At 40.6% G+C, this 22,552-nt stretch overlaps 1 protein-coding gene and 1 long non-coding RNA gene across 2 annotated transcripts; both read left to right on the forward strand.

Annotated features, from left to right (window-relative positions):
* The first annotated feature begins 8,612 nt into the window (after positions 1–8,612).
* LOC113627053 (uncharacterized) lies at positions 8,613–15,822 on the forward strand. The gene is made up of 2 exons (XR_003435413.1): positions 8,613–8,663; positions 15,254–15,822. It is a non-coding gene; the product is annotated as an uncharacterized LOC113627053 (long non-coding RNA).
* On the forward strand, positions 8,854–14,842 carry LOC113627052 (igE-binding protein-like). The gene is made up of 2 exons (XM_027119208.1): positions 8,854–10,249; positions 13,980–14,842. Exons 1-2 carry the CDS (start codon positions 9,151–9,153, stop codon positions 14,024–14,026), a joined length of 1,146 nt encoding a protein of 381 aa, XP_026975009.1. The 5' UTR covers positions 8,854–9,150; the 3' UTR covers positions 14,027–14,842.
* Positions 15,823–22,552: the final 6,730 nt, after the last annotated feature.

Below are 22,552 nucleotides of genomic sequence, written 5' to 3' on the forward strand. Positions count from 1 at the left end.
CTTTTGGTTGGAGTATTTAATCCATTCACATTTAAGGTAATTATCGATATGTATGTACCTGTTACCATTTTCTCAATTGTTTTGGGTTTGTTTTTGTAGGTCCTTTTCTTCTCTTGTGTTTCCCACTTAGAGAAGTTCCTTTAGCATTTGTTTTAGAGCTGGTTTGGTGATGCGGAATTCTCTTAGCTTTTGCTTGTCTGTAAAGCTTTTGATTTTTCCATCGAATCTGAATGAGATCCTTGCTGAGTAGAGTAATCTTGGTTGTAGGTTCTTCCCTTTCATCAGTTTAAGTATATCATGCCACTGCCTTCTGACTTGTAGAGTTTCTGCTGAGAAATCAGCTGTTAACCTTATGGGAGTTCCCTTGTATGTTATTTGTCATTTTTCCCTTGTTGCTTTCAGTAATTTTTCTTTGTCTTTAATTTTTGCCAGTTTGATTACTATGTGTCTTGGCGTCTTTCTCCTTGGGATTATCCTATGTGGGAGTCTCTGTGCTTCCTGGACTTGGGTGGGTATTTCCTTTCCCATGGTAGGGAAGTTTTCGACTATAATCTCTTCAAATATTTTCTCTGGTCCTTTCTTTCTCTCTCCTCCTTCTGGGGTCTCTATAATGCGAATGTTGTTGCATTTAATCTTGTCCCAGAGGTCTCTTAGTCTGTGTTCATTTCTTTTCATTCTTTTTTCTTTATTCTGTTCCACAGCAGTGAATTCCACCATTCTGTCTTCCAGGTCACTTATCCATTCTTGTGCCTCAGTTATTCTGCTATTGATTCCTTCTAGTGTATTTTTCATTTCAGTTACTGTATTGTTCATCTCTGTTTGTTTTTTCTTTAATTCTTCTAGATCTTTGTTAAACATTTCTTGTATCTTCTCAATCTTTGCGTCCATTCTTTTTCTGAGGTCCTGGATCATCTTCACTATCATTATTCTGAATTCTTTTTCAGGAAGGTTGCCTATCTCCACTTCATTTAATTGTTTTTCTGGGGTTTTATCTTGTTCCTTCATCTGGTACATAGCCCTCTGCCTTTTCATCTTGTCTGTCTTTCTGTGAATGTGGTCTTTGTTCCACAGGCTGCAGGGTTGTAGTTCTTCTTGCTTCTGATCACAGTGTAGGCTTCCTTACTGGTCCCAGCACTTCAGCACCTGTCAATAATTGGAACTTTTGTCTCTGTCTGTCCTCAGCTAGGACCCTAACATCCACCACAACTAGGAGGGGAAGGTATATAGCTTGTCTTACAGCTGCCCTCAAATGGTGCTGCAGAGAGAGCAGTGTGCAATGGGAGACTCACCCAGCTCTTGGAGTGGGTTCCAAAGCTGCTTTTCTTTTAGAAATCATCCCCAGTTTCATCATCACTACACCAGGTGTGATTTTCCCATGGTTCAGCTACTACTGGCTTGTACTGAATTGAGTGAACCTGGAAGATGCCAGGCCAGGAAATGATTACATGTAAGTGAATGACCTGTCACTGCACGGCCCCCTCATGTCATAGCTCTGTCCAGGATAGGCATGGGCTGGACATTAGTGTCTTGGAATGTGATTTGCCATAATTAACCAACTTGGTTACAAACATGCAACAAGTGTTAAATGCATCTTCAGCTGCCATGGAAAATATTGACATTTTTATAGAGTAGAATTTTATTCAAAAAACAGGGACGATTCCAGTTGGCTGAAGACAAATGTGTGTGTGGGGGGTTGGGGTACGGGGTGAGAGTGGTATCAGTGTTTGCTTTATAAATTTTCTCTACCATTTTCCTTTTTGGACAGTGTGGCCCAAGAGTAAAGGATTTATCTATGCCTATGGGAGATTAATACTTTCAGTGGTTACTAAGGGCCAGAAGTGCAACAGGGGAGGTCAATGAGAATGTGACCTCATGAAATAGTTTTACATATACAGGTGACTAGTTATTTTAATAATCAGATGGTTTGGCTTTTCCCTAAGAGACAGCTAGTTTTCAGAGTCCCATTGCTTTCCTTTGATGAAAGTCTCAGGAGATTTAGTGTAACAGAGAGAATGGTCATTTACTACAAACCACTATTTACCGTTCAGCTGACTATTGTGATATATATGTTCATTGCACAGATAGGATTTCTGAAGAGGCAGTTCATTTACTTCATTTGGCTGTGTGGTAGGCATAATAACGGCCACCCAAAGAAGACCACGTACCTTGGAACCTGTGAATATGTTACCCTACAAGGCAAAAGGGATTCAGGAGATAAGTTAAAGTTTTTTTGTTTTTTAAATATTTATTTACTTATTTGGCTTCACCGGGTCTTAGTTGCAGTATGCGGCATCTTCGTTGTGGCATGCAGGATCTAGTTCCCTGACCAGGGATGGAACTCGGGTCGCCTGCATTGGGAGCATGGGGTCTTAGCCACTGGACCACCAAGGAAGTCCCAAGTGAAAGTTCGTGAGACAGGGAGATTATCCTGGATTCCTCAATGTGATCATAAGGGACCTTTGAAGCTTTCCCAGCTGTGATCAGAAGGATACGTGACCACAGGAGAAGGACACAGAGATGTGCAACATTGTTAGCTTTGAAAATGAAGAAGGAGATTTCGAGGAGCTAGAAAAAGCAAGGAAATAGATTCTCCTCTAGAGTCTCCAGAAAGGACATGCGGCCCTATCAACACATTGATTTTAGTCAATGAGACCTCTTGGGCTTGTGACCTACAGAAATTTAAGATAGTACATTTATATGGTTTTAATTTTGCTACAGCAGCAATAGGAAACTAATGTAGACTGTGTACTTCAGGTGTGGGAAGTGGAACCACAAAATCATCATTAATTATTTCTTAGAGCCCAGGGATACACATATATAAACACATGCATATATACGTAAACACACATCTGTACACACAGGCATACATACATGGGTATATATTTGTATATTATATAATCTCTAATTGCTAAAATTAAAAATTTCTGCTGAGTTGCTGTCTCAGTAGAGGGAATTCATATAGTGAATGATATATAAAAGGAGTAAAATTGGGATAGTTCCCTCATAATAGCAAATCCTGGAAAAAATGGTATTTTTAAATATTTATCAATATCTTTTTAGTTATGCTTTACACCCATCTGGTTATTATAAGTGCCTTTGAAAGATTAAAAATTTTGAATGCTATTGATTCTGAGTCAGAAAATATGGATTTTTCTTCTTTCCTTTTCAGAAATGACAATAAAATAAGCAATTGTTATAATGTGTATTTCATTAAGATAAATGACATTATCGATGATATGCTAAGGCAACAATCTCCAACTTTTGGCTTTGGATAACTTTATAATCTTAAAAATTATTGAGGACCCCCAAAGGGTCTTTGTTAAAGTGGGTTATATACAGACTTGGTTATTGTACTAGAAATTTAAGCTGATGAATCTTTAAAATATAGTTCAATAATTCATTAAAAATAATAAAATGAACCTATCAATTGATAATGTAAATTATATATTTTATAAAAATAGTTGTATTTCAAAAATTAAAAAACAGAAGAATGGCATTAACATTTGAAGGTTTCTTTAAAGACTGGATTAACAGAAAATAGCTCGATTTCCACATCTGCTTCTACTTTCAGTCAGTTGCAGCCTGTTTTGGTTGAAGTATGTGAAGACAAAACGGCCTTGGACAGATACGTAGTTGTGCTGGAGTATTTTAATAGCCTTTTCAGATAATTGTGCTCTTTCTTCTTTCATTCTGTACCCAAACTTGAAAACTGCTTGTTTCTTGAGGGCTGGTTGCAGTGTCGAATCTGAAAACATATCTGTTAATGTTTTCTACCTTGTTATGTTAAAACTCACTGCTGTATCCTGGGAAGCATCTTTTACTCGTGGATAATTTTGTAACACAATGTATTAGACATTTGGGAAATATTGGCTCACCTCCAAATTTCGGCCTAATTCATACACTATCAAAAGATTACACTTGTTAATGTTATGACCATTCTCATCAGAAGAGTCTTTACTGTTTTCGGGAAAGATGTCAAGCTCCTAGTAGCAGGTACAAATTTTCTCACTTTTTTTTTTCCTAGAGAGCTCAAGTTGGTAACAGATACTGTTAGTTGTTTTCCTTGAAGTGACAGCTCGTGTCATTCATTTTCAAGAAGATTTCTGGTAAATATTAGTTTGTCAGCTGTTCTTTTTAAAAAAAGGGGGATTTCATGAAAAATGAAGCTATTTCAGCTCGAAATACAATCACACAAGTGCTATTATCAAAATAGCACTCCTGCAGTTTTACCACCGTTTTTGCGCTCTAGGTGCAAACATCAACACAGGGAAAAGTCAGTTAACATCTTTATTACGAAAATGGTTTTGACCTCTAGATGCCATGGCAGGACCATGGGGACCCCACAGACTACAGCTGAGAACCACTGTGCTATAGATAAGGGCGGCTCTGTTGTATCTACAAACACCTCTCCTCACTGTGGATTCGGGCATTTTCACAGTGTTAGGAACATAGTAAGAGGGGTATTACGAGCTCATGTGTTTCCCTGGGTATGTAGATTACACCTGTATCTGGTATCAGACACGAGGAGGGCTTCCAGAGTATAGAAAATACGAGTGTTTCCAGAGGAAAAACAGCCACCTCTCCATTCCAGCCAATGCTGCCATACAGAAGCACAAGCCAGTGTGGCCACATCTGTTTCTGAAGAGACATCAGAAATTGTCTTGTATGTGAAACATTTTGAATTTTAGAATGTGCCAGCTGATGAAGTATTTGAACCTAAAACACTAGCCAGGTGGAAACAAAACACTTCTTCCCTCTGGATTTGGCCTGCAGTACATGAGCAGCAACTACGTGCTGAATAAATGAATCAGATTCAGAGTGACCAGATCAAAGGGCCAGCAGTTCATAGCCCCTTGTGTAGGTTGTGATAGGATTTACTGGGATTTGGTCCTCTGAATCTTCAGCTGTCACAGATAGAGGAGAAAGTTGTCATCATCTTGTCCTCAGTTCAGGTCTTAGCTGTCTTAGGTATCAGACCCAGTCATGCCAGTGTAACATTACAGAACTTTTCCTTGTGAGTCAAGGCAGAAAAATCCAACTCAAAAATGAGAGATGCTGCCACCTGCCAATGCAGGGGACACGGGTTCGAGCCCTGGTCCGGGATGATCCCACATGCCACGGAGCAACTAAGCCCGTGCGCCACAGCTACTGAAGCCCACGCGCCTAGAGCCCGTGCTCTGCAACAAGAGAAGCCACCACAATGTGAAGCCCACACACCTCCAGGAAGAGTAGCCCCTGCTCGCCACAACTAGAGAAAGCCCCGCGCACAGCAACGAAGACCCAGCGCAGTCAGAAATAAATAAATAAATTTGTAAAAAAGAAAAAAAAAAGAGAGATGCTGAAGAGCAGCTGAGGGAATACTGTGATAGTTATGGATGTAGCCAAACATCTAGAGTTTAAAGAATGCTGGGGATGACCATTGTGATAAAGCTAAAACAAATTAGTACCAACTCCTTTCTTGGATTCACTAGATGTAGCTACCTACAATGATTATCTCACGAATGATCTGTGATTTTTTAATATTGTTCTAACATATTTTATAGGGCAGCTGGGTCTCAGGCAATTGAACTGGTAGGATAGTCATGAAAACTACCCATTAAAAAAAATATTGAGATACAAACAAACTGATCGTATTATAGATTTTTTGTTAAATTCACATTCGGTAGTAAACATTTTTTATGTTCAAATCACCACAGGTGGTGTTCTGGGGCTGAAAAGCTGATCAAGATATAGATTTTTTTTTTCCTGCTCAGAATTTCCTCTGTGGTGAGTGGTAGTCAGACATGCATAGCAGGTGTGGCAAGTGCTTCGTGTGCCTGTAGCGTGTACTGAACCCGGGCTCCTGGCCATGTGCTATTCTAGGCTTCAGGGAAAGAGGAATGAACAAAACAGCAAACATCCCTGACCTCAAGGAGTTTACATTCTAGTGTCTTCTTGAGTAAAAAGATAAGTAGCATGAAAGCAGAGGAGATGGTGAAATTGACTCCACTGGAAGGATCAGAGATTTTAAGCAGAATGTGGCATTTGAGCCCAAACCTATGACATAGATAACTTTTACAGGTAGAAATGAGGAGTTGCAGGGCTTCCCTGGTGGCGCAGTGGTTGAGAGTCTGCCTGCCGATGCAGGGGACACGGGTTCGGGCCCCGGTCCGGGAGGATCCCACATGCCGTGGAGCGGCTGGGCCCGTGAGCCATGGCCGCTGAGCCTGCGCGTCTGGAGCCTGTTCTCTGCAACAGGAGAGGCCTCAACAGTGAGAGGCCCGCGTACCACAAAAAAAACAAAAAACAAAAACAAAAACAAGAAATGAGGAGTTGCACTAGAGGTAAGGACCGTCTCTTTTATTATTGAATTATACCTGACATATTAGTTTCAGGTGTACAACATAGTGATTAAATTTTTTTTTTTGCCGTACGCGGGCCTCTCACTGCTGTGGCCTCTCCCGCCGCGGAGCACAGGCTCCGGACGCGCAGGCTCAGCGGCCATGGCTCACGGGCCCAGCCTCTCCGCGGCATGTGGGATCTTCCCGGATCGGGGCACGCACCTGTGTCCCCTGCATCGGCAGGCGGACTCTCAACCACTGCGCCACCAGCGAAGCCCCTAGATATTTTTATACATTACAAAATGATCACCAGGATAAGTCTAGTTACCATCTGTCACCATACAGAGTTTTTACAGTATTATTGACTGTATTCCGAATGTCAGAACAATACTTGCAAAGGATGAAAATCTACGGTACCTTTAGAGAATTACAAGGGGAACATGGTGGCTGGAGAATTAACCACATTAGCTTCCCACACTGCACCACAATGTAATTTTTTAATGTAAAAAACTAGGGCTGTGGATTGAATGTTACTGAGTTTGCAAGCTCAGAATTTCTGCATTCTAAATTATATAAACGATGACAATAAAATTCCATTTGTGAATGCATTCAGCACAATGTGAGAATCCACTACAACTCAATAACTATCAATTGATACTGAAAGTTTTAAAAACAGTATTAGTCTTTGCTAAGGTTTTGGTTTGATAATAAAATATCCGTAATTTAGAACCACACAGATTTATATTTCTTGTTCTTACTGCGTTTTAGCTGCAGTCTCTGTAGCTTAGCTGTGCCTTTGCTCTATTGTCTTTTTCTAGTCAGGATCCAGGCTAGAGGAGCTACCACACTTGGGACGTGGTGTGCACAGAGCAGAGCGAAAAAGTGTCAGTGGACAAAAGAGCAAGGACTTTTAAGCCTTCTAATTGGATGTGGTGTACGTGACTTTCATTGTGTTCTGTTGGCTAAAAGAGGTCACATGACCAAGCATGTCATTTATGGGACAAAGGAGGCATTGTAAGTCACATGGCAGGGCTTAGGAATGTAGGCTGGTAATTGGGAACAGTAATACTATCTATTGCAATTATTTTCCTATTGTGCCCCAGGGTAGGTTGAGTTTTGGGGTATATAGAATATAGGGTGGGCAGAGTGGCTTTACCACAGTGGTTTAGAAGCAAAGTCCAAGAATTTTGTACAATTCAGTGATAAAACCAAAAGAAGGGCTTCCCTGGTGGCACAGTGGTTGAGAGTCCGCCTGCCGATGCAGGGGACACGGGTTCGCGCCCCGGTCTGGGAGGATCCCACATGCCGCGGAGCGGCTGGGCCCGTGAGCCATGGCCGCTGAGCCTGCGCGTCCGGAACCTGTGCTCCGCAACGGCAGAGGCCACAGCAGTCAGAGGCCCGCGTAGCAAAAAAAAAAAAAAAAAAAAAAAGAAATTTGTTGTCCTAGTTCTGGGCCAAATTCCAGAGGCAACTGTCTTGAAGATTTATACAGTCTGGCTGGTTATACAGGCTGTAATTCATTCATGAATTCAGAAAAGAACAGAGCCTATGAAAGCTCCAGTTTGGGAATGTTCCTATCACTCGGTAAAATTCCCCTAATAGAGATGTGAGTATCTTTAATACAGTTTTATAGACTCAGCCGAGAAGAATTACTTATACTTGTCCGAGAGTTCAGAATATGCACCTTTTCTGAGCTAGAAGCCCACAAGGTCATTTTCCGTTCTAAGCCTGAAGAAAAATCGCTTTGGAGCATTTAAAAATCCAATAGTGGAATTTATCTAGCAGTACTAAGCACCACATTTGCTTTTCAAGAGTTTTCAGATTTCTGTAGTCCAGGCACTGAGGACAAATTCTCAGTCTCCATTTTTTTTCTCAAGGATGCAGGAGGGTCTGGACAGAGCTCCCGTTGTTACCCATTGTGGGACGCCGCCAGGAAGGAGCTGGATTCTTGGTCCAGAAGAAGGCAAAATTACATTGTTGCATATTGCTTGCACTACCCAGGAGTGCCGCGTAAGGCGCCACGCGTGCATCCCGTGGATTGTAGGCGTAGCAATGAAGTGTCACATGTACTGACACACACCAATCCAGGGCTGTTGTGTGGACCTACTGGCCAGTATAAAGCCTGCCATATTCTGCTGCGTAGGGTCTTCCTTCCATCTTTTTTCAACCAAGCTGTGCTCCAATAAAGTGTGATACGAGAAGAATCTTGCGTGTGGCGGCTCGTTATTCTGCTGGTCGGAAGCGGCCCGCCGCAAGTGGTGCCGAAACCCGGGAACTTCGTTGCGCCCTGCATGGAGGACCGATTCAGAACTCGACACACGGAGTGAACCGGTAATTTTATCGGTACGTAGCTTTTGTGCCTTGCACTATCTTGTTGTGTGTGTAATGGTGTAAATCTTTTAGTGAAAGTCAGTAAAAGTACATAATGGACAATACTAATGTTAACCCCACGGCAAATTTTCATGCCCCGATACAGGCACTTTTACGGGATCGGGGGTTGATGTTATCTCACAAGACTATTGGCCGCTTACTGAATGATATAGATCAAGCAGCGCCATGGTTTGGAGTTTCGGGTACTTTGACTATCCCTTCATGGGAGAAATTAGGAAAGGATTTGCACCGTTTTCATGAGGAGGGTAAGCTGTGCTGTGGGACTTTCCCTTTGTGGAATTTAGTTCGATCTTGCCTGAAGGAGGGAAAGTGTACAGACATAGTGAAACAAGCGACGCAAGTTTTGCGGTCATATCAAGATAGTGCTTCCGAAACAGGCAGTCATAAGGCTACAGATGATAGGCCTACAAAAGTAGAATTAGGAGATAATAAGGAGGAAATGTGTGTTAAGAAAAAGTTAAAATATAGACAACCAGACGCCCAAGAGACTGGGCGAGAACCATTGTATCCGCTATTGTCTGGCTTGCAAGCCATGTATTTATCAGATGATGAGGAGCTAGATCCCGGCGACGCTGCGGATTTGGCAGAAGCTGCTACAAAATATGAGGAGGAGCATTATGGCCCTTTTGGGGCTTTGCCCCCTGCCTTAGGGAGTGTTGCTCAACCTAGGCGTTCTGCGCCTTCCATTCCTTCCCCGAAATGTACTTTTATTCCCCGCGAGGCTTGGTTCCAAGTTCCTTCTTCTTTGTCCAATGCATTTCCAGTATTTGAAGACCCGGCTACACGCCAGCGATATTATGATATGATAGATCATAAATTAATTAGAGATCTTGCAGAAGCTTCCAAACGAGATGGCATCTCTGCTAATTATACTATTATGCTTTTGCAACGGCTTACAAGAAATGCCTTGACCCCTACTGATTGGCAAGATATTGCTCGTGCGTGTTTAACGATGGGGCAATATTTAGACTGGAAGTCTATTGTTTCTGATTTGGCTCACAGCCAAGCGAGGGAAAATGCTGCCAATGGGCAGCCTGCCTGGAATGTAGATATGTTATTAGGACAAGGACAGTGGATAAATAATCAGACTATGTTCCCTGTACAAGTTTATCAGCAAATAAATGAGATTAATATGCATGCTTGGCGAGCCCTCCCAAATAAAGGGGAGGTGTCAGGGAATTTAACAAAAATAATACAGGGAGGCACAGAGCCATTTTCTGATTTTGTAGCCCGAATGATGGAAGCGGCGAGAAAAATTTTTGGTAATGTGGATGAGGCGATGCCTCTAGTAAAACAACTTGTTTATGAACAATGTACAAAAAAATGCCGCCGAGCTATTACACCTTTTAAAGGAAAGGACATTGAAGTGTGGATGAAAGCTTGCAGGGAGATTGGAGGCCCTTTGTCTAATACAGGGCTTGCCGCTGCGGTAATGGCAGCTGCTAAAGGCATGCAAGATCCTGTGCGGTCTGGGAATTGTTTCCATTGTGGAAAACCAGGACATTTAAAGAAACAATGTAGAATGTTAGGAGTTAAACCTAAGACGTCCCAGTCGGCACGCCCTCCTGGGACATGTCCAAGATGCAAGAAAGGGAAACATTGGGCTAATAAATACAAATCTGTGAAGGATATTAATGGCCAGCCTTTACCGCCCCTAACTCAATCCAAGAGCTTTCAATCAACCTTTGGTGATGCCCAGTCAAAAAACGGGTTAATGGGCCCACGGTCTCAGGGCCCAAAAATGTTTGGGGCCCATGAGAATATGAACTTACAGCCACCCAAGCCCCGCGGCGAGCCACGGCAGGTTCCGCAGGGCTGGACCTCCGTGCCACCTCCCGAATGGTATTGACAACCAATATGGGCATTCAGCCTATAGATTCAGATATGCATGGACCATTACCCAAGGGCACGGTAAGATTAGTGTTGTGCCGTTCTTCCTGTACCTTAAAAGGTTTGATAGTTTCCCCAGGGGTAATTGATTCTGATTATACAGGTAATATAAAAGTGTTATGTCAATCACCTAGGGGAATAATAGTTATTGCCCCTGGTGATCGTATTACACAACTTTTAATTTTGCCCTCTTGTCATGATAAATATCCCTCTTTGCCCGCTGAACGGGGTTCTCATGGATTTGGGTCATCAGGCATTGATTCAGCTTTTCTTTCCTTGTCTCTTGATGATCGGCCAATGATGACTTTATGGATTGAGGGCCGTAAATTTGTAGGCCTTGTAGATACTGGCGCTGATCGTAGTATTATTACCCAACAAGATTGGCCAAAAGCATGGCCCCTTCAACAGTCTTCACAAACTCTGCAAGGTTTGGGATATGCTAAAACACCTAATCTTAGTTTAAAATTGTTGACTTGGAAATTTGAGAAGCATAATGGTTGTTTTCAGCCTTTTGTAGTAGATGGATTGCCTTTTAATTTGTGGGGCCGAGATGTTCAATCTCAAATGAAGTTGACATTGACCAATAATTATTCTGAAGCAGCCCAGAAAATAATGCTGAAGCAAGGTTATGTTCCCGACAGAGGCCTAGGCCGGCGGTTACAAGGTATACAATCCCCTTTGGAATTGATTCAAAAAGGAGACCGGGCAGGCTTGGGTTTTTCTTAAGGGCCACTGAGTCTATGATTCCTATTACTTGGATGACTTTTGACCCTGTTTGGGTTCCTCAGTGGCCTTTATCCCGAGAAAAGTTATTGGCAGCCACACAATTGGTTACAGAACAGATACATTTGGGACATTTAGAGGAGTCTACTTCCCCTTGGAATACCCCTATTTTTGTAATTAAGAAAAAATCTGGTAAATGGCGATTACTGCATGATTTGCGCGCCATCAATCAGCAGATGCAATTAATGGGACCTATTCAGCGTGGTTTACCGGTTTTGTCCACTCTTCCTAGGGATTGGCCGATTATAGTGGTAGATATTAAAGATTGTTTCTTTTCTATCCCGTTACATAAAAATGATAGGGAGCGTTTTGCTTTTACTTTGCCAACGGTGAATCATGAATACCCGGATAAGCGGTATCAGTGGATTATGTTACCTCAAGGAATGGCAAATAGCCCTACTATGTGTCAATTATATGTGGATACCGCTTTGCAGCCCCTTCGAAAATTGTATCCATCTTTACGTATCATTCATTATATGGATGATATATTGCTAGCTGCTCCTATTATGGAAGATTTGGAACATGCTTTGACTGTGCTAGTGCAGTGCTTGCAAGAGAAAGGCTTATATCTTGCTCCTAAAAAAATTCAGAGGGGTGACATAACACAGTTTTTGGGGGCACGGATTTCTCATCATACAATTTTGCCACAGAAATTGATAATTAGGACTGAACATTTACAAACTTTAAATGATTTTCAAAAATTATTAGGTGATATAAACTGGTTACGTCCTTATTTAAAGTTAACCCGTCATGATTTGATGCCTTTATTTCGCATTTTAGAAGGAGATTCCAATCTTCTTTCTCCCCGAAGTTTAACGCCAGAAGCTATTACAGCCTTATCCAAAGTGGAACAAACAATGAGTGCTGCACAATTGATTAGATTTGATCCATCCCTTCCCCTTTGGTTATGTATTTTGCCAACTTTTGGATTTCCTACTGCTGTATTATGGCAGGATGGACCTTTATTATGGATCCATACTAAATCTCTTAGATTACGAACATTAACTCATTATCCTTCCATGGTTGCTGAAGTAGCTATTTTAGACATTAAACAGTGCTTGAGTTGCTTTGCAGTGATGCCTGATAAATTGATTATACCTTATACTAAAGAGCAAATGAAAGTCTTGATAGCTACTGTGACTGAGTGGTCTATTCTTACATGTATGTTTCCTAATGTTTTTGATAATCATTTGCCTAAAAGTGAATTATTGAAATTTGTAATAAATCATCCCATATTGTTTCCCAAGATAACTGCTTCAGCTCCTTTAAAGGATGCTTTGACCATTTATACTGATGGTTCTAAGTCAGGGAAAGGTGCTTATATGGTAGAGGGTTCTGACCCCGTGATTTTAACTTTTTCTCTTAATGCCCCTCAATTGGTTGAGTGTGAAGTAGTATTAACGGTATTTAATAGGTTTCCTCAGCCTTTTAATTTGGTTTCAGATTCATTATATGTGGTGAATGCTGTTAAGAATTTAGAATTAGTTTCTTTTATTAAACCCTCAAGTATTATAGCTCCTTTGTTAGTAAAGTTGCGCGCTTGTATTTTGCAGCGCGTAAATCCCTTTTATATTACTCATATACGTGCGCATAGTCTATTGCCTGGACCCATGGCGTCCGCTAATGCACGCGTCGATTTGGCAACTCGTGCTTTTCCCATTTTAGATCCCCTTTTGCAGGCCCAAGAATTTCATGCTTTATATCATGTTTCTTCTGTGGTACTTCGGAAGAAGTTTTTTATTTCCCGTGCCACTGCTCGTAAGATTGTGAAGCAATGCCCTGTCTGCGTAACCTTTACACCTGTTTCTCCTGTTGGGGTTAATCCTCGTGGATTGCTTCCGAATAGTTTGTGGCAAATGGATGTAACTCATTTTTCCTCTTTTGGAAAGTTACAGTATATTCATGTTTCTATTGACACCTGCTCTGGCGTGCTTCATGCCACTCCGTTAGCTGGGGAACGAATACAGCATGTCATTACTCACTGTCTAGAGGCCTGGGCTGCATGGGGCAAACCATTACAATTAAAAACAGATAATGGCCCTGCATATACTGCAAAATCATTTGCGCAATTTTGTCAGCGTATGGGTATTTCTCATATTACGGGTATACCCTATAATCCTCAGGGACAAGGTATTATTGAGCGTGCTCATAGAAATCTTAAAACTGTTTTACTTAAACAAAAAGGGGGAGTTGCTGAAGGCTGTACTCCAAAACAAAGAATTTCGCTTGCCCTATATACAATAAATTTTTTACAAGAGGGTATTGAAGCTAGTACTGCGGCTGATCGCCATATGGTGCGGGAGTTGCAGGATTATGGGAAAGTTATGTGGAAAGATGTTTTAACCAACACCTGGAGAGGCCCGGATGATGTTCTTACACGATCTAGGGGGTCCTTATGTGTTTCCCCACAGGGTCAAGAACCAGTTTGGGTGCCGGTACGTTGTACTAGAACGGTTGAAGACTGATGGCCTTTCTACGACAGTTATTTCTACTATGCTACCTGTGGGGAGCAATGCAGACTATGGAAGACACCTTTTGGGGAATAAGTAGAACCTGGCCGGTACCTATGCCAGTCCATGCTAAGAGTCGAGTACTCCCAATTTTATATGCTAGTGATTGCTCTATGTATACTCCTTGTATAGATCCGCAGAATATGGATTGGATATCATATAATGGCAGTTCTGTTAGAATTAATAGAACCCTTTGTTTTAGTTGGGATTTAAATGTAAGCTGTATAGGCTTGTTATGGAAAAGACTTGTTGCCTGGGATAATCCATTGAAACATAATCAAATGCCGTTTAATATGCTGTCTGAAGCCCTATCCAAAATATCTTTAGGTGCTCAATCTGGCTCAGGTGATGGAGCAAATGGCTCAGAGTTAATGAATGTGACTACTTTATTATTTTATCATGATGGAGTGATTCCTGTAAGGAATAAAAAAGTTAATCAGACCAGGGGAAATAACATGTTAAATTTTTTATCCTGTGTTCCAAATGTTAGGTACCCTCCGGTATTTACATCTTGTGCTGGTAAGGATTCTGCATCGTTGCAAGTTGCCCATGGTTTTCGATTATCATTTAATATAAAGTCTTTTGTGGGCAAGAAAGAATGTAATGCTTCTAATGTTACCTGGTATTCTGAAGGGTGGCCGTTTTATTCTTGGGTTGTGACTAATGATGCTGGCGCTAGCATGGATCTTTCTGCATTGGCCATGATTTATTCTAGTAATGGCACCTTGTATAATGTAAGCGGGGAGGTTAAATTAACTAATTTAAAGGTAGCTAATAAAAGTCAAATATATAAATTGAAATTACGTAATATACTAAATTCTTTGTATAATTATTCCAAGCCTGCAGCTGTGATATGTGTACAACCCCCTTTTATGTTTTTATTGTCTAATGATACAGAAGGATGTAATAAGGGCGTTTCTTGCTGGATTTCACAATGTTGGAATGGAACAATCGCGCAGACTGCTGTAGTACTACGTATACCTACATTTGTTCCCATTCCAGTTAAAGCAGATCCCGCTACGTTTCCATTAGTTAATTTGGTGAGGCAGCGGCGGGATCTTGGGATTACTGCTGCACTTATAATTGCCTTAACTACTTCTGTGACGGCGGCCGCCACTGCTGCTGCAGCAATGGTGAATCAGGTACAATCAGCTGCTGTAATTAATGGTATAGTAAAGCAGACGTCGCTAACATTAGAAAATCAGAATCGTTTTAATACACATTTACATGCTGACATTTTGTCTTTGAATCAACGGATGGATTTGCTGGAGGATGCCTTTGAAGAATTGTATGATATGCTTCAGCTTGGTTGTGTTGCTAAATTTAATCATCTTTGCGTTACTCCCTATAAAATTATAGGACGCTTGAACCAAAGTAAATTGATTGGAGAATATTTAAAAGGAAATTGGTCCGAAGAAGCAGAGAGACTGCTGTTTGAACAACGACTACAGATTATTCATCTTAATACTACCGAGTTACACCCTGTTTCTTTTGGGAATTTTGCTTCATGGCTATCCTCTACTTTTCTTTTCTTTAAAGAATGGGTAGGCATGGGGGCTTTTGGCATCCTTTGTGCAGTGGGGATCGCACTGTGCCTGTGGTTGGTGTGTCGTCTGAAACGTAAGTCACATACGCAGAAGATCATGTTGATGCAAGCCTTGGTGGCCATTGAAAACGGCCAGCCTGCCGGTGCCTGGATCTCCCTGCTAAACAAGTCCTAGTGGCTGCCCCTGCACAGGATGGCCATGAGCCATTACACTCCTAGTGGGAGCCTCTGCTTGAAATCAGCCCTTGCACCCCGCGCTATAAGCAGCATTACACTATGGGAGGGTGATTTCTGCCGCCCATGACGATAGCCCTTGAACAGCCATGTCCCCTTGGGGGCAAGACTTGTACGGGCGATCGTCGTGTGGTCTAAGGACATAAAGGAAAAGGGGGAGATGTGGGACGCCGCCAGGAAGGAGCTGGATTCTTGGTCCAGAAGAAGGCAAAATTACATTGTTGCATATTGCTTGCACTACCCAGGAGTGCCGCGTAAGGCGCCACACGTGCATCCCGTGGATTGTAGGCGTAGCAATGAAGTGTCACATGTACTGACACACACCAATCCAGGGCTGTTGTGTGGACCTACTGGCCAGTATAAAGCCTGCCATATTCTGCTGCGTAGGGTCTTCCTTCCATCTTTTTTCAACCAAGCTGTGCTCCAATAAAGTGTGATACGAGAAGAATCTTGCGTGTGGCGGCTCGTTATTCTGCTGGTCGAAAGCGGCCCGCCGCAACCCATGATCCTTCTCTTTAATGCAATGAAGCATTTACTGACACATGGGCAACACTTCAAAGTAGTGTGATTAGCTGCTCACACCACCCCATGCCTTGTTTGATACTGAATTGTGAAACTCAATCATTGATTTAAAACAATGAATATCCCTCTGGTCTTAACTTAGGTGTTGCTCTTCCTGCATTGCTGTTCCTGAAAATGCCATTTACAGCATGTGCTGAGAAGAAATTTGGGGGGAAACCTAGTCACTCAAGAAGCAGATCTCAGTGTTTACTTTTAAAGCTTTTCTGCAGAAAAGAAGACTGCTTGCATCTGCTTTATAGCACTACAGCATCCTTGTGGAATGCTTAGCTCCCAGAAATTCTGTGTGAAACTGCTCTGGTTCCTCTGTAATGTTAGATTCTTTTGACAAAGTATAATACAAACAATTAAATAGCAGTGTTTGGTGCACCCCCTCCCCAACTTCTATCAAGTAGGGATTTGCAAGTTGATGTAATAGTTCTGTATCATACAGTAGATTTTAATTAAAATCAGAATGCTGCGGAAGATTGAGCCAATTGTGTTCCATTTGAAGAATTAAAGAATTACGCAGGCTTGCCAGCATGATCTAAAATTCTAATTCTAAACTCTGCTATGAATGCCAGATGCACAGGATTCTTGCTGTCCATCAAATACCACCTGAAAGTATTTATCACAGCAGAAGGAGCAAGCCTCTAATATCCTTTTTGGAGGGAGACTTTTATTAAAATTGGCTTCTTTTGATAACGTCCACATTTATAATAAATGGAATCTATGAAAGGTCCTTAACTATAATCAGGAACGCAGAAATGATTACAGTGTTTTCACGACCATATAAAAGATAAAACCCTCAAAAGATTTTGCTTCAGTGGTAAACCAACTCTTTATACACCAAAGAGAAACACAGAAGCAAGTAGAAATTTGGCGAAATAGCCTTATTTGTCATCAGCCGACTTGAAAGAAAAGAGTTCAAAAATATTTCCTCCTCCTGGAAGAATACCAGTTGATTTGGGCCATGAAGTCCTTTACAAGTTCAGGAAGAGAAGAGTGCATTAGAGTTTGTCAGCAGAAACTCCAGCTTTTCATGGTTTTCATCATCTGTATTTCAGTAGCAGTCAGAATTTGCTATCAATGTTTCTCTGGATTAAAATGAAAAGATCATGAATAAAATGATGTCTTGAACTTGGAAGGAAGTTTGATAATTTGTATCCTGTCCTGAGAGTGGAGCCCACCTAATTCATATCCTAAAATTGAGATTCCGACCTGTTAGAAACAGGGCTTTTCCAGTTTTCCTTAAAATCTATTCCTGAAGTTAGGGAAATTAAGTAACTACACACATTTACTCCCAACTTATGTCCCTCTATGGTGACAGTCAAAATGGTTTCCACTTCCTTTGTCTCCTTTGCCTTCCTCTCTTTCCACCCTCTCTCCCTCCTTCCCTCCCTTCTTTTCTTTTCTTTTCTAGGGATATTTATTGAATATAAATATATTCAATTCAATATATTGAGTATGCAATATGTACTGAATATCTAAGTCCTACGCACTAGTCTAGGCATTTGGAAAATGCCAGTGAACAGAACAGACAAGAAGCATTACCCTCCTAGACATTACATTCTAGTGGATGGAGACAAGTAAAGATTAAGTATAACAATTACACTGGACAGGTGTTTCAACAGATCAGGTCATGGTGGATCATTCTGAGAAAGTAGGCAAGTTATCGTTTCAAAGTGAGTTTAGTGGTGCTCTTCTCACCAGATGAGTGTTGATTTATCTAGCTGACCTTCTCTTCACGTGCACCTTGCTTATTTCTTCTCATCTCATAGAGAACAAGCCTCATTATGCCTTTCTGCTAAATTGTTCTGCAAAGACCATGTGTAAGGTGGCATAGCTGAGTATTTACTCAATTCACTGGAATGTGTTTTTGTGTAAAACAACAGAAAACAATGGAAGAGGTCATGGAATATTCAAGCTTAGTGCCTAAGAGGGTGAGTTTCATGGACAGACGTCTGGATTTGAATCTCACTTCCTCCAAGCAGGGTGATCTTGGGCAGAGTAGCTAATCTCTGAGCTTTCACTGCTTCTTCTCTGAAATGTCAATACTAGTACTATCTGTCACCTGGAGCTGAAGTGGTGAGGAAATAATGTATGTAAAGCACTTAGTACAATAACTCCTCAATAAATCTGGGGGTGTGGGTGCCGTTGATCGATGTTGGCCATAATTCCTTTCTTTCTTTAAGTCCTAAGAACCCTGGATCCTCTCTCACAATAGTTGGCCGTATCCATTTGTCGTGCAGTCAGGTTTCCTTTGCTTTTAAAATAAATCTTTTGTTTTGAAATAATTTTAGTATTATAGGAAAGTTGAAGAGAGGGTGGAGAAAGTTTCCATATACTCCTCACCCAATTTCCCTTGGTATTAGCATCTTACATTACCCTAGTACCTTTATCAAATCAAAGAACTGACATCAGCACAATATTAACTAGATTCTCAACTTTATTTGAATCTCATCTGTTTTTCCACTAATGTCCCTTTTCTGTCCCAAGATCCTAACCAGGATATCACATTACATGTAGTTGTGATGTCTCCTTCATGTCCTCTGGTCCATGACAGTTTTTCATTGTTTCCTTATTTTTCTCGACCTCGACAGTTTTAAAGAGTACTGGTCAGGCATTTTGGAGAATGTCACTCAGTTCGGTTTTGTTTAATGTTTCCTAATGATTGGTCTGGGGTTGTGGGCTTTTGGGAAAATACCACAGAGGTAAAGTTCCCTTCTCATCACATCATCAGGGACTACATTATATCAACCTCAGTTACCACTGGTTATGTTAACCTTGATCACTTAGTCAAGGTAATGTTTATCAGGTTGTCACATTTCTTTTTTCTTTTTTCTAATTTATTTATATTTGGCTGTGTTGGATCTTCGTTGCTGTGCGCAGGCTTTCTCTAGTTGCGGCGAGCGGGGGCTACTCTTCATTGGCGTGCACGGGCTTCTCACTGCGGTGGCTTCTCTTGTTGTGGAGCACCGGCTCTAGGCACGCGGGCTTCAGTAGTTGTGGCACACGGGCTCAGTAGTTGTGGCTCGTGGGCTCTAGAGCGCAGGCTCAGTAGTTGTGGCGCACGGGCTCAGTTGCTCCACGGCATGTGGGATCTTCCCGGACCAGGACTCGAACCTGTGTCTCCCTACATTGGCAGGCGGAATCTTAACCACTGTACCACCAGGGAAGCCCACCAGGTTGTCATATTTCTTTTTTACCTTGTAGCATTACCTGACTTCATCATGACTCTTTCTGGTCACTGCTCCAATTTCTTAGCGACATTTTTTTTTTATCTGCTCAAGCAAAGTTTATCAAATGTTAGGAAAATGAATGTTCCAGAAAAGGGGAGAAGATGGCACTCCAGAACAGGGAAGGTGCAAATGGTAAACTATATGGACAGAATTTAATAGGGAGAATTTAATAAACTTTAAGCAGGGTTAAAGTGTCTGCAAATAACAAATAGTAAATTAAAACTAAAGCTTTTAATCATGTATTTTTAGCTGCATATACTGCAATGGGGGATAAATTTATTAGCTGACGCTTTGCTCCATGCTAATCTTGGAACCTGCAAATATGTTATCGTATATGGCAAAGGGAGAATTGGGGCTGTTGATGAAATTAAGGTTGCTAATCAGATGACCTTAAAAACCCAAGATTACTCTGAATGAGCTGGAATGGCTCAATCTAATCATCAGAGTCTTAACAAGAGAGAGGCAGAAGAGGAGAGTAAGAGGGAGATGTGACTGCAGAAAAATGGTCAGAAAGATGCAACTTGGCTGTCTTTGAAGATAGCAGAAAGGGAAGTCAGGAACCAAGGAATGTGCTCAGCCTCTAGAAGCTAGGAAACGCCAAGAAATAGGTTCTCCTCTGGAGCCTCCAGAAAGAAACATGGCTCTCCCTACACCTTGATCTTAGCCCAGTGAAACTCATTTCGAAATTCTAACTTACAAAGCTGTAAAATAATAAACTTACGTTGTTTTAATTCACTAAGTTTTTGGTAACTTGTTACAGCAGGGAATAGAAAATTAACTAAAGAGGGTAATGATTTAGCACAATTACACACCTATCTCTTTTCCACTCAGCAGTCCAATACAGTGACAGTACTGTTTTTTGTTTCTTCTTTTGAATGCAGGGAATTGGCTTCTTTATGTCCACTTGCCGTTATGTATGGTGCCTTTCACTTATTCTGTACAATAGATTTCTCTTCTGCCTTCTACACTTAACATTTTCTATTCAACCATTACCTTTGGTTTGTTTCTAAAATTATTTCATTTTCTTTGTGCAGGATGGCACACAATTGTGTTGACTCAATTCACTGTGCTCCTCAGTTAGATGAACAGTATCATTATTGTTCTAGGTCTTTTTTTTTTTTTCATTCCTCTTTTTGACGTCTTTACTCTTATTGCCAGTTCCATTCTTCTCCTCCTGCCTCATGCCCCCATTTCATGGTCTGTAATCCTTCTAATATATATATATTATGTTGTGTTGCTTTAAAAATATATGTAAATTGTATCACAGTTTAGGTGTCATTCTGAATCTTGCTTGCTTTACTAAAGATTGTGTGTCTGAACTCTGTCTTAACAAATGTAGGTTTATTTTATCGCTTTTACTGCTCTATGGTATTTTGCTTTATGAATTTGGCAAATTTCATTTCCCGTTCCACTCTGATGGACATTTAGTTTGTCTCCAACTTCTAGCTAGTAGAAACAGGGATGAAAAGCACATAGTTGTATAGATACATGCATTTTCAGGTTTTGTCAGATGATGCCATTGTGTTTCACAGAGTTGTCCTATCAATTTACCTCCCAGGGAACAGTGTGCAAGGATGTTTATCCCCAGAGCCTCTGTAATATTGTGTTGTTTAAAACTATGTTGCAGGAAGTGTGGTATTTCAATATTTTCATTTCATTGATTACTACTGAGATTTTAACACCTTTTCCTATGCTTGTCACTTGTGTGTTTTTTTTCTATGAAATGTGTTTTCACATTCTCTGCCTATCCTCCAGTATTGTGTTTTTTTGTTGTTGTTGACTTTAAGGACGTGTTTATGTAGTCTAATGCATATTAGTTATACACTTTACAGATGCCTTTTCAAGGCCTGCTACTTTAATTTGATGGTATCTATGGCATTCTTCATTATAAAATGTTGCTAATTTTAACATAGCCAAATCTATGAGTCTTTTCTTTTGTACTTCATTTTTTTTCTTCAGACTTACTTAAGAAATCTGCTCTTACCCTAATAACATCATAAGTTTTTTATCCTGTAGTTTCTTCTAATCTTGCCAAGATTCAATTTTCACACTAATAGTTTTCCTCTACCTGAAATATTTTTTACATATTGTATGAGGAGGGATTTAATTTTTCCCCAAAATGATGAACTCCTTTCTCTGCACTGTTTGTCCTAGAATAAGTTGTAGTAAACTAAGCCCTTTATTTGGTTCCATCAATCTATTGTTTTTTGTTCTGGTACCAAATGTACACTCTTTTAATTACTACGACATTTCAACTTACCTTTATATGATTTCGATATTTTTAAGCTATTTTCAGACCTTCACTGGTACAATCATTCCGCAGTGTAATGTATAATAGCAGTATGTCAAGTTTCCAAAAAAACGCAATTGGATTTTGTTTGGAATTGCACTCAGTTTTAGATTAATTGCATTCTCTAAATTTAACCCACACATTATAGTGTAGAGCCTTTCCCACATAAACATGGAATATCTTTTCATTTATTAAGGTATCTTTTATGTCTTTTAATAAAGTTTCAGAATGTGCTTCATAAATATTTTACACAATGCTAGTTATTTTCTCAATATTTTAAGATTAATTTAAAAATTAATTCCTGCTGTTCCTTTTTTCATTATATTTTCTCACTTACTTTTGCTGATGGTGTTCAGAATGGAATCATCTGTTACTTAAAATGTCTTGGTTCTCTAGTAGGAAAAGACCCAGACTTCAGTGGTATGATGTTGTCTCCAGTGAAGTATATTTCCTTTTGAAAAGCCTTGCATGTTGGTTGGCCATCTTGGATAACTCTATTCAAATTGGTGTGTATCACTCCTAAAAGTATATAAACTGACTGTTCTGTTTTTAAGGAGATAGAATTTCAAAATGTATCTCCATCTCTTCTAACTCTAGGCCCAAATGTAAATTGCTGACTCTGGAGGAGTCATTACCATTAAAAAATGATCAGGAGAGATATTGTATCATTATGTGGATTTTGAAAGTTTGATAAAACTCTATAGGACTACTTACTTCGCTGAGGTGACTTTTGTGAAAGAACACTTATCACTGTTTTGATTTTTCATGATCTAGTCATGTTTTCCACT

Source organism: Aethalodelphis obliquidens, unplaced genomic scaffold, assembly GCF_003676395.1.
Source record: "Aethalodelphis obliquidens isolate GAN/ISIS:26980383/991018 unplaced genomic scaffold, ASM367639v1 scaffold20, whole genome shotgun sequence".
Lineage (NCBI taxonomy): Eukaryota > Metazoa > Chordata > Mammalia > Artiodactyla > Delphinidae > Aethalodelphis > Aethalodelphis obliquidens.